This window comes from Clinocottus analis, unplaced genomic scaffold (assembly GCF_023055335.1).
Source record: "Clinocottus analis isolate CAN_PGR_092001 unplaced genomic scaffold, fCliAna1.0.p SCAF_1, whole genome shotgun sequence".
Taxonomy (NCBI): domain Eukaryota; kingdom Metazoa; phylum Chordata; class Actinopteri; order Perciformes; family Cottidae; genus Clinocottus; species Clinocottus analis.
In genome coordinates this window covers 5,495,545-5,508,569 of record NW_027175820.1, presented here as the reverse complement: position 1 = coordinate 5,508,569, position 13,025 = coordinate 5,495,545, and the positions used below count along the sequence as shown (strand labels likewise).

Below are 13,025 nucleotides of genomic sequence, written 5' to 3'. Positions count from 1 at the left end.
TTATAATTAAAAAATAAAATCTAATGACGGCAACACAGGAACTGAGTAAATGCTATAGCATGAATATAAATGTACAGGGAAGTAACAGCAGAGGTTGGATTTGAAATGAACAAAGCTCATAAACCCAGAATAAACAATACATAATTACAATAATAGCAAAAAGCAAAATTTTAATTCCAGCATCAAAAGAAAATGTACATTAAATAATAAATAATGCTCATTTAACAGGCAGAACATTAAGATAAACAATGCATATGTAGAAATATGCATTAATAAAGCTCAATTAAAACACAGAAAAAGAATTAGAGAAACCCCATTTTTAGAAATATGCATTATTAAAGCTCAACAATTACAATCCAGATAAAATCACAATTAGAAATTAGAAAGCTAAATAAATACATTTTAATTGAAAGCAAACACCAAAAAGGTAAATATTAAGAAAGAAAAATGCATTTTAATTGAAAGTCAGACTGGAAAGAAAACTTACATTAATTAGATAAAAAAGTAAATAAAAAACTAACTTAATTAAAAAACATGTCTCTTACTAAAAAAAGAGGATGCCTTATCACAGGTTTTTAGGAGTAATTCCAATAATTCAAAATCTAAACATTCTGCCCTCGTTTCCCCTGTCGTCGCTCTCTATCCCCACCTCTTCTCTGCTTTTTAAATCCACACTCCTCTCTGTATACATCTCTTATCTCTCCCTGTATCCCCGCCATGTGAATAATTGATGGGCCGTCTTTGACTCGCCTGGTGTAGTTAAAGGGCGGCTGAAGTCCTGAGGACAACATCAATACTGAGCTCAGAGTACAGCTGGGGCCGAGGCTCCGTCTGGCTTGTCGCACTTTTGCAGGAGTCCCTCTTCACTAATGACCTACTTAGATAGAAATGAAAGTATTTCCTCCTCCTTTTTTTGTATTTGAACAACTACAGAGGATTTTTTTTCCCCCAATCCACTCAAATGGGAGACAGGAGCTCCTCGTGCTAGATTCTTACGTCAGATCAGCTCGCACGTTGCCCGTGACAGAGCGATGATGTCATGCGGCTGCGCACAGCGTTACCCGTCTATGCAGAAATCACTTCAACACTTCTCTACTGTTGCAAGAAATTACAATCTGTGTCATCTGTCTGCTTATTCAGGATTCTCTTTCATCTCGTGTGTTTACAGACTCTCAGGCGACATCTTCTTTGCTGTGATTGGACGAGAGGGATCCGCACCTCAGTGGCTGTGCAATAAGTGTAATGAGTACTGCAAACCTGCACTTCGCCCAAAAATGGCTGTTTTTGTTTGAACAGAGTGCCGAGTCAAATATGTCAGTACATATTGTGAATTCTGAAGCTTTTGCAATTCTTGAAGGTGATTGCTTGCAAGTTACTAAATGAGACTAATAATCACGCCGGCTGGTCGGCCTCCAGAGCCTCATGTTTGTGCTCCTGCTCATGTGACCGCGATGCAGTTTGTGGAGAGTCATAGTCGAGGGGTCCTGACCAACGCGACAGGATTTTGACACGTGACCGGATTACATGCAAAGTCAACGCACAGACGCGGCAGGTCGCGAACAGCGAGTGTGCCGCTGAGCGAACAAAGCGTTGGACGCGGCGCGAGTACGCGCGTGAGTCATAGTTGCGTCAGCCAGTCAGCGTTGAGATGTTCCGCTCGTCACCGCTGTCCTTCCGGTGTCGAATCAAACTTCTGCCGGTGCCCTTGAAGTAGCGCCGATAGCGGCCGTCATTCAGATGCCGTTTTGGGACTGCGGATAATATTATGAACCCAGACACGATGGAGTTTGACGCCCCCACGTTTTTGTGACTTCCACAACAAGTGTTAAGCAGAACTCGTGCTTATTTCTTCCATAGTCGATAGCGGAAGAGATGGCTCTTTTCACGGAGAGAAGCGATAGAGAAAAGCCATGCCCCCTTTGTCGAGGTGCGATTACTCATGCTGCGTTTGGTGTGAACACACTTTTACTGTCGCGCGACACAACTGACGCGGTAGACGCGAAAAAAATCCTGTCGCATTTTGTGTGAACACAGCATTAGCTTTAGGAAAAAACATCACAGGTGGGATTTAAAGAAGTTCAATCTATTCAAAGTAAAATGTCACAAAAGTAACAACATCTCAACACCACTTTGAGACAGGAACACTGGGCTCCTGGATGAAAGTTCTGTGTTTGTTTGACCCATTCACCTTCCCTCCTGCTGCCCACAAGTAGTCTTTCACTATGTGTTCGACCTCACAAGTTTCAGAGTTCAATATTCACGTGGGAGCGTTTTATTTGTTCACCATGACAAAGGATTCTAATGGATTTTCAGTCGGCATTGTTTCTGGACTGAAAACATTCGAACAAATGCTATGCCAACACCTCGTAATGTGATGTTGATAGTTTGAAGTCTTTTCATGTATTTCTGCTGCTGTAAATGTAGGAATTGTTTGCTCGCATCTCTAACCATAAACATGACATAATGCAATAATATGGAACGATAACCGACGAGTTCTTCGGCCCCCTCGTGGCCAAGAAAACGATAATTACAGCTTAAAAGTTGTCATGCTTTTTGGAGCAATTCAATTATGACAGCTAAAGGTTCAAAGAACAAGTCTTTTTTACTTTATTTTTGACGTATCTATACTTCCGCTTCTGGACACGGTGAATTAATTTGGGTAAAATCATTTTAAAATGTTTTATTTTTGCTCACTAGGCTTTTTGTCTGTTTGCTTGACCCATGAGAATAAATGCAGAAATCCTCTTGAAAACAGCAGCTTGACCAAAAGAAGAAATCAAATATGTGAAGAAAGTACCTTTTGTGGGCTAAAGGTTTCTTTGATGTGTCGTTTCCCATGGTAACAGCTACAAACAAGTGTTCAAAAGTTCACAATGTCTTTTTCTTTTCCAAATAGTAATGGTGTAAAATTGAAAAGTAGGCTGACACTGCAGGGAACTTTTGTTTTTCAGTGTCCATCTTAAACTGTCAGATTGCGTCTCTGTTCTCTGCTTACTTTCACGGAGAGGATTCTTTTTGGGTTGTTTTTTGGTTTGTGAAGACAAATCCCTGCAAGGATCTCATGATGTCATTCGGGGATTTGAGATACAGTCACCACACCCACGCAAAAGTGTGCTTGGCAGTTTTATTAAGCAAAAGAATCTCTCAGCGTTTGTTGTGAAACTATAAAAACTGTCAACGAGGTTTGTTGCATTAAACATGTTCGGCTGTTAAAACGCGGGAAGACAAACAACTCAAAGGGAAACGGACAGATTGGTTTCACATCTTCACATCTTGGTCTCATAGTCTTCAAAACGTCTTTTCCTAACAACTTTGTGTCTGTTTCAGTCAGTTTGTTATGAGCGTTCTGTTTTACACAGTCATGGTGGAATTTTTCAGATCGTTTACATGAGTACCACAGTATAAAAGTACCCAGTTTTATCAGGTGATTACTTTTAATAATAAACTGGTTGTACCAAATATACATATTCTGTTTACAACGCATGAAAATACAATAAACTGTTATGTTTGTTGTTTACCATCTGTTATTGCAATGTTTATTTATAATGTATTGTTTTTATTGTTTTTATTCTTTGCTATGTTGATTGTTTTACACCTTTTATCAATCACATTCCTTGTATGTGCAAGGTGATGGTGGCCAATAAATGATGATTCAGTCTATCAAGGAGGTTAGTGCAGAGTAAACAATGGAGCATGCACAAAACATGTTTGCAAATTATGAATAACGCACAACTACACACCAATTTAAACCAAATCCAAAGTGTTCTACAACACTAAAGTTTACCTGCTCACAACAAGCTAAAGTGACTTAGCCACACAAGAAGGAAACAAGATCTCCCGCTCAATCTTCTCCTTTATTAACAGAACAGGAGGAGGAGAAAAAAGAGGGAATGGCGTCCAAATCGATTAGTTAAAAGCATCTAAAAGAAAAGTTGTGATTGCTCTAGTAGTGACTCTGAAATAAAAGAAACAGGATGGATTAATAAACAAAACAAAAAAATAGTACACACAACTTGAACACAATCTATATTAATAAATAATCGTGATAATATTGTTTTAAAATCACTAAAGACTACCAACATCAGATCAGCTTAAGCATACCTTGTTTCTTACCTTTTAATTGCTGTATAGAAAACAGGTAGATTTGAACAAATAACAAATTTACCAATTACTGAACAAATCTTTAATACTAGGAGTTTAAATAAATATTCATGATTCTATTATTTCTTAATTAAAATTGTGCTTTTTAACACTATTTAAAATAAAGATATCCTCATAAGTTAAACAAAGACCTGGCTGCTCTCTCAGGTGTGTCTGAGTGCAGGAAGAAACAAGCTTGCCCCGCCCCTTTTATGGACTCTGTCCCCGACCTCAGTGCTTCCTGGGTCCTAGTGCTCGACCGCTACGAACAAACTCGGTAGAACAAAGATATTCTTAAAAATATCAAAAGCAAGTATGTAAATGGCCCCTTTCATATACACACATGTATATATAATGTATATATATATATATATATATATATATATATATATATATATATATATATATATATATATATATATATATATATATATACACACACACCATAATTTAATATCTTATTCTATTTGGTATTAATTATCTGAATCTGTGAAATAACTGAATCCGTAAAATAAAGATTTCCATCTAAAATGTTGTGAAAGTAGCACAATTACTCTCAAAAGTACCTCAAAAGTGTACTTTTGCAGTATTACTGGTTTTACATTGAGTGGTCTGGTATCTCCGTATTATTAAAGTAATTACAGTGAATTGGATATAAGCTGAACTTATCTCTTCCCTGGGCGTTTGGCACAATTCGCCCCACAGCCACTAGTTTAATAGAAGTGCTGCATGAGACGACACAGACCTGCAGGCATCATACTGACCTTTAACAAAATAACACAGACCTAAATGATTAAATCTACCCGGAACCAACCGTTTAGATACCGTTTATAAGAAATCGCCTGTCAGATATCACATTTCCTGACTTTGCTCAGTTACCGTTATCTTCTGTGTAATCTAATGCAGTAAGGCTCTCAGTCATATTGCTTTCAAATATTTATCCCTTCATCTATGTATATTACAGCCGTTCATATATTTAGGATTGACGTAAAACGACTCCATGCTGTCAATCATAGTAAGCCCCGCCCTAAAGCCTCCCCTGCTTTATGGTCTGTTTGACTCTAAATGACCATAATGTACTAAATAAACATCATGCTGTATTGAAGAAGACTTGAAAACAACAACCAGAGGGGTAACCCCCTGGTGGTCAGTAGAGAGAATGCATTTTCAACACATGAAGCATAGACCCCTATACAACCAGAGGCATATTCCGTACGCGTTGTGTTCACGTCAAAGGAATGCTCCTAAAACCTGAATATTGTGTCTTAATTGGAAAATGTATTGGTAGGCTTTGACACATTTATCAAACTTCCTCTCTTCATCCCTTTTTATTCAGTCAGGGTCTCCTGTAAATGTTCAACATTCTACTCGTTGTTTGGCAGAATGAAGGCCATGTCTGTTGTTCTAAGTGTTTGAAGGCAGAGTCTCGACGAGGTGTTTTGGTGTTTGCACCTGCTCGAGGGGTAAAAGGCTGCCGTGTAGGAGAGAGCAAGGTCAGCGAAGAACAATGGATGTCTGATGGGATTGACCAACTAAATGTTTAAACAAGGCCGAGCAGCTTCTGTGTGTCTGGAGTTTGTGTTTGCTCTTCGTATGAACCGCCCAAACTCTCTGATTGTTGATGATAAATGAACGTATGTATTTTAGATTCAGTTAACTGCAAAAGCTCCCGTGCATTGGAGCATGTTTATCTCTGTGACTGTGTTCACACCTACGGTTTGTTTTCTATGATGGGGAAAAAAAGTAGATCTTTGTTTAATGTTTTATCTTGTTTGTTTAGGTCCTCCCTGCCGAACCAAAGCTGCAGCATTAAGCCCCACGTGGGTCCGCTTGCAGCTTGTTTATTGAACCAGCGGCTCGGTTACCCAGCGTCCTGCAGTGACGCCGGTTCAGTCAAAGCCAAAGTCTGTTTACTGGAATGCTTTTGATGCAAAGTGACAAACATTTGTTACTCACCTCGGGTGATCTTGAGTTTAAGAAATCGTGATTAGTCGCATGTTGTGCCAAATTCAATAATGAAGTAAAAACTAATGTATTTTAAAGTAATGTTATCAGAATAATATAACAGCACTCTGGAGCAACAGCAAGTTAAAATACATACGTATATAGTTTATAAATCTTTTTTATTTATTTTTTCTGAACAGGTACTGTTCAGTAGTAAGGGTCCCTGTGAGGGACAAACCACTCCTTCTTTGGTCCATGTTCAGTCTGTTGCTTACCTTAAAGATGTTTAAGACCAGCAATTGATTCACTTCATACAAAAGCAATAAGTGCTTTTCATGTTTTCTGTTCAGTTCAGTTTTTCTTCCTCAGTGAGAAAAGTCCAGTCTGTGTTGTCTTGAACAAGTGCACTGACGTCTGGTTGAATGAGGTGGAGATGTGGACAGCTGACAGGTATCAGTGGCAGCTTTGCGCATGCGCGATTCATGTTCAATCCGGTGACACTGAGCATGCAGCGCGAGCCTGCCGGTAGAAAGACCGCCTGTGAAGCTTTGTGAGGCGACTCGTTGATAGGGCTCTCAAGTGTCACGCATTGAGCGTGACTGCCACGCATTTCGCTCTTAAGTCACGCCCTCCCGCCACACATCGTATTTCTCCCGCTGAAAAAAACCTCCAGGCTATTTAATGTGCCGCAGCGCGCCGACATGAGCTGGTCGCGCTGCCCGAGGAATTAAGCCCCCACCCACGTGAGGAGCCACTCATCAGCCAATCAAAAAAAAGAAATGGGCTACAGCCAATCAGAAAAACATATCTTTTGTATGTGTTGTATCCGGGTAAGATGTAATGACAGGCGGGACTGGAGCCGTCCGGCGGCGCGTATTTGTCGTCGTCATCGTCGTCTCTCTCGCTCTCGCTACCCCCCTCTATTTTTTTGTGTTTTGTTTGGTCAGCAAAAATACGATTGTTGAGCTAGCAGGCTAGCTGCCATTTGCTCGACCTTCTCTTCATTATATCTTTAGAATCGTAGTTGGCCCGCGGGCCATAATTTGGACACCTTTGCTCTAGATTTAGACCATCTCCTTTCTGTAGTCTGTTTCCTGATGGAGGCCTATAGAGGACCAGGACTAAATTAAGATCTAAGAGGTCCAGGACTACACTGAGACAGAACCAGTTAGAGGTTCCTCACGGTAACTTTAAGTACAACACAGTGGTGTTTTTACTTCAACAAAAGTGTAATATGTGAGCACTTCCTTCTTCACCGGTGAAGAAACTGAAGGCAATCAGGTCTCAAAGAGTGTTGTTTTCTGAAATGACAAGATAGATAAAGGATCCTTTGTACCTCGTAAAATCCATATCAAGAACAAACAGTGCTCAAATATTTCCCATGCAGGGAGATTTCAATAAATTGTTAACCTTTGCACACAGCGCCGCCCCGTATTTGCAATGTGGTTTTTTTATTGAGTTGTTTTGTTCTGTTTTTACGCTCTTTATTGGCTGGACAAAGACACAATTCTTGCCCTGATGGGAAAATAAAGATCTATTTTATCCATTTGTATTCTATTCCAGACATATTTAGTGTGGACCGGAGATCTAATAAATCATGTAGACGCGTCTGATGTCACATAACGATAAAAACAATATTAAAAAACATAACTTGTTGGTTCAATCCTCACAGATTGTTTAAATAAGCCGCTTCAGACTTGATTTGATCACTTCTCACTCACTTTGGAACACAAAATTAGATTTGCTCTTGATGGACATAATGTTTCTTTCCCGTCTCCTCAGATCGACCAGTACGCCCAGAGGGATCTGAAGAAAGGCCTCCAGCTCTTCGGCTCAGAGGGCAACGTGGGCCTGACCAACGCCTGGATGATCGTACAAACTGATGTAAGATGTGTGAGCGCTGGAGCTTAATATTTTTGCTTCAGTCAATTCACGCCGAATATACCTTGTAACACGCTGAGGTCCACGCCGTTGTGACTGCATTATTCATTGTGGCACTGCCTACTCTTCCTACTGGCAATGTTTCACCATTAGTACCACTGTGGTCGCATTATGCTAAAAGGGAGTAGTCGACTGTTGAAGGCCCATTGGATTTTATATTATTTCTTCATTTTGTGTAAAATTTGAATAAAACTCTGCGATCCTTCCTGACGTTAATGGGATCTGGACATTTACAAGCCAGCTGGGGAAGAAAAAAAGAGTAATAAAAACATTGGCGATCTAAAAAATAGCATTTTTTTTTTTTAAATGTCTCAACCGAGTGCGACAAACGCTTGAAGCTTTACAGTTTAAACGCGGTGGTAAAGCGCTGTCAGATAGATTAATGAAAACATCACAGACTCTCTGAGGTATAATCTTTGTTTCCAGCTCCCCCTTTGATGTGGCTTTTTTTTCTTTTCTTTCTTTCTTCTTTGTATTATTTATTTATATCTTCTTAAATTCCCCTGCAAAGAATTCACAACGTATAATGCGAGAAACAGAGATATGGAATTTAAGATTGCAGAGGACGGATGCTGCTTCGGGTGAGCGCCTACGGGGAGACATCACAAGATAGATGTGAGACATCAGGGCGCTCTGGACCGTTTCCACATCACAGATCCAGTGTTGTGGCTCGCAGTTCTGTTTCATTAGCACAGTAAACGCTTCAGTGTTTGGCTTCGGTGCATGTGTGCATGTGTGTATAAACACGCGTGTGTATGTGCGCTTGTGCGTATGTGCACATGTGGGCAAGTCTGTATGTGCCCATGTATATATTTTGTGCATGTGTGTATATGTGCATGTGTGTTTCAGCCGTCTGCTGAGGCAAACTGTGCAAGTGTGTGCCCTCGTGGAAAAGGCATAAATGATGACAGAGAAATGTATCGCTATGCAAATAATATATGCAAATGTGTGTTATGTGTGGGTGGTAATGTGCAGAGGTTTTGTTCTGTTTTTTTTTTCCTTCCCCTGTGTATAGGATGAAAGCATGAGGAGAAACTGCCCAAATGAGCCATCGTTTTGGAGAATGCATGTGTGCAAAAGCGTGATTGTGCACTTTTGCCTTGTCAAATCAGGGCCTGTACTGTGTGTGTGTGTGGCTCCATAAAGCCTGGCTGAGGAAGTCCATTAAAAGGCAGCTCTCATTCTGTCACTGTTCCCCCTCCCAAGACTCCCACATACATGCTGAGTCACTGAATAGATAATACAGCAGATGTCCCCGGAGCAAAGTTCACCCTGAATATTATTAATGGCTGCTCTTGGAATAGAAGAGACTCTACATACAAGAGCAGAAGTGGTAAATCAGAAAAGGGCGGCGCGGCACGCCGGGTGTAAACTTTTCAAGGTGAAAACATTTAAATATTCCGACTAACTATGCAGTTTTCAGCCTTTTGATTTGTTCTCAAACTTTGTGCTTCAGATGCCTTCCGAATTCTGTCGTGCTTCATGATAAATTACAAAACTTGATCCATTGTTGAAGCGGGGCGAGCGAGTTCCAAATTAACGCACAATCCCCGATTCTGTGCACGGAGCGACATCATTCCCGTGTGGAAATAAAGTCCATCGAATGAACAAAACATCAGGGGCGCTTTTATCTTTTTCACGAAGTACACCACTGATGAATTGAATTGTGGTGGATGCCATGATCCCTTATCAAAAATCCATACCAATCACAAAAGGAGTGGGTGGAGGGGGGGCAGATGTAGATAAAAAAAAAGGAGCCGGCGAGTTGTAAAATAATTGTGGAGCTTTGAGATAAATGAGAAGTGGATTGAACAAAAAGGCTCAATATCAGGCAGATCAAGGGTTTTCAATGTGAATGTGAATCCTTTTGCCCAGTAAATCTTGTTCTTGGCAGGTTAATAATTTTAGTTTGCTTCAGCGGAGGATGTTTATTTGATGTCGCGCATTAGGACTTTTAATGCCGTGACAATAAAAAGGCCACGCTCGCTTAACTTATTGTCTCTCCCTGGTGCAGTTTCGATGCTGTGGCGTCACCAACCACACAGACTGGTTTGAGGTTTACAACACCTCCCGTGTGCCGGACTCCTGCTGCCTGGAGTACAGCGACAACTGTGGACTGGACAACCCCGGGACGTGGTGGACGGCGGTAAGTCCTGGCATCAGTAAACTTGCAAAAGGTGCTACCAGTAATGAACTTGTTTTATCATCTTTAGTGTTAGAGGATTATATATTCAACGTTTGAGTAAACCTCTTTCCCAGTGATCTCGTGAATAGGCACAACGGGGCGGTGAAGCGTTGTGTGCAAGTGGCTGAAAGAGAGAAAGTCAGTATTTAAAATGTAATAATTGATTTAACACAGGCTTCAACTTCCATTTTTGATTAGTGGGCAACTGTGGCTCAGTGATCAGCATTTTAGTCTTTCGATCAGAGGGTCGGTGGTTAAACCCCCTGGCTCTACAATGCCATGTTGATGTGTCCTTGAGCAAGACACTTAACCCCGAATGGGCTGTGTCTGTAGTTTATAAAGCAAATATTTAAGTTGCTCTGGATGAAAGTGTCAGCTTAATGTAATGAAGGCAATGTTGAAGTCTCTTAAACCTGCATTGTCTCTACTGACCACCATTGGGTAACTCCTCTGGTTGTATAGAAGGCTACGTTAAAGCCACATTATCTCTAGTGACCTCTCCTAGGGAACAGGAGGTTGCCGTATGCTGAAGGACTACTTGTTGTGACGCTGATGCTAAAGCGCCTTAAAGCTGCATTCTCTCTACTGACCACCAGGGGGCGACTCATATGGTTGTATAGAAGTCTACACTTCTTGTAATAAAGCTGCATTCTCTCTACTGACCACCAGGAGCGACTCCTGTGGTTGTATAGAAGTCTATATCAATTACTTTAATCCCCAGTAAACTTTGTAAACATGAGTTTATGTCTCAATCTAGTTTCAATTCTTCTTTAATACAGGATGATGTTCATTTAGTAAATTTTGGCCATTTAGAGTGAAACAGACCATAAAGCAGAGGATGCTTTAGGGCGGGGCTAGTATGATTGACAAATACCACAGCTTACCACAGCCGTATGCAACGCTTATTCCTACAGTCAGATTGAGTAGCATTTTTTCCGCCCAAAAAAATTCCAAACAATCATCACTTATGAGCCACTAGAAGTGTGTGGGCGTGTCTACATCGTCAGCCTCTATAAAATACAGTGACCAGTTGTCAGTTTGTAAGCAGACAAATATGGAGGAACTAGCGCCATAAAAGAAGGGAGAAGCGAGGCCAAACGCCAAGCGGAGAAGGCTTGTTCCAAAAGAAGAGTGAATCTGGAGTTCTTGGAGGGCGTGCTCCGTAATTGAAGAGGCCAATTTTGAATGTTGTACTTATAAAATCACAACTGACAAATTGAAGTTGATTATCTGTACGTGGGGATGTACCTGACCCGTATGAGGGAGTCAAGGTCCAATATCATCTCAGGTAAGTGAGGTTGTCTCAGTGTTGGTCCCATTTAATTTAAATGCTAATTTATAATGTCAAAAGTTAATTCCTCATTAAATCCCAAATCATTCCAGCACCATAATTAATATGTTTCCGCACAAGGGAGGAATTTATAAAATTCAAATAACTAGTTATCTGTTGGAAAACAACTTGGCCCACAAGTTGTCCAATTAAGGAAAGCCAACCTTTACTTTGCAGAAAGCAAACAGCAGGACACAGCGAGAGATTTCTATTCTCAATGACAGATATTGAATTAATCGCTTCCTTCCAGACGGACTCGACTGCTGGCACTACGAATGTTTTGTCTGATGCAAAGTCAGTGTTTTTGAATTATTATCAGCTGCAACGTGCACAGAGATGTTTTTTTTTACTTTCTGGATTGTGAAAAAAGATGCAGAAAACAACCATTCAACAAGATGAGTGAATATGTTGTCTGTCTTTTCCACCTGCACTGGCTTACTGATATAGCTGGATCATTTCCAGGATAAGATGACGTAGGTCAGGCTTTTCGGTTCTTTAAAGTTTCGAAAATTCACCGTAGCGACGCATCAACATATCCTAACCTGCTTCAGAACAGGTTTAGTGAAAGTTCACTGGATAGGTTGGCCACTCGCTCCAGACAAAAGGCAGCTCTCTTCCTCATTGATGAAGGAGCGATAACAATTATATTGGTTTTATAGCCCCCTATAAAACTATAAGTTCTTCCAGATCACCAAGATCCGTTCTCACATCATGATGACTTCACATGAGCGCTATCGATTCTGCCGACAAGGACTCATTTATTTACGAGACTTTCTGGAGCCGTACATTGAACACCGGCGCAGCCGAGCGCCGTCCGTCTGACATAATGTATGCAGAGTGGATCACAGCCTTCCGCTTTTTTGCGAGTGGTACATGTTTGAATGGTGTCCGTCGATGTGGAGAACATCGTGAAAGCCGCTGCATGCCGTGCTGTTCGTAACGTTTATTTAGAGCTTAAGAAACTTATGGATGTGTTGAAAGCACTCATAATTATATAACAATGTTATTAGTACACCATACATATCTTTATTGTAGAACATGATAAAAGTGGACTCATGATAAGATTGGAGAGAATCACACACAATTTATTTTCACTACTTCGATTGATTATGAAAAATACATACATACTGATCTGCCCATACACATATTCACACTACTAGTTATATAGTAATTTACACACACATACATGAATATACATATACAGTACATGCATACAGTACATATAGCCTCATAAGTATATATTTATTTGTATACTACTGCCAGCAGGAACATTTAAATAAACAATCTGATTGATTTGGGTAATTAGGCACTTTAAATTAGCCAATATATTTTCCCAACACTGACACAATTACTTGCCGGATATTTTGTGATGCTTATGTTACTCTAGCCCGACCAGGGGAGGCGGCATTATGCTGAGGATATCCTGAGGATTGACGTCTGATTAGAATGAAGGAGAACGTTTGAGAGCCGATCCACCTTCCGGAA

The 13,025-nt window shown here is 40.5% G+C and overlaps 1 protein-coding gene across 4 annotated transcripts in view; it reads left to right on the top strand.

The window, feature by feature from the left end:
* tspan4a (tetraspanin 4a) overlaps positions 1 to 13,025 on the top strand; it is a 132,552-nt gene that overhangs the window by 109,779 nt on the left and 9,748 nt on the right. For all 4 annotated transcript variants that reach the window (XM_068577570.1, XM_068577587.1, XM_068577562.1 and 1 more), the window contains 2 exons: positions 7,867 to 7,968; positions 10,040 to 10,171. In XM_068577570.1, coding sequence (XP_068433671.1) covers positions 7,867 to 7,968; positions 10,040 to 10,171 — 234 coding nt within the window. The remainder of the gene's footprint in view (positions 1 to 7,866; positions 7,969 to 10,039; positions 10,172 to 13,025) is intronic.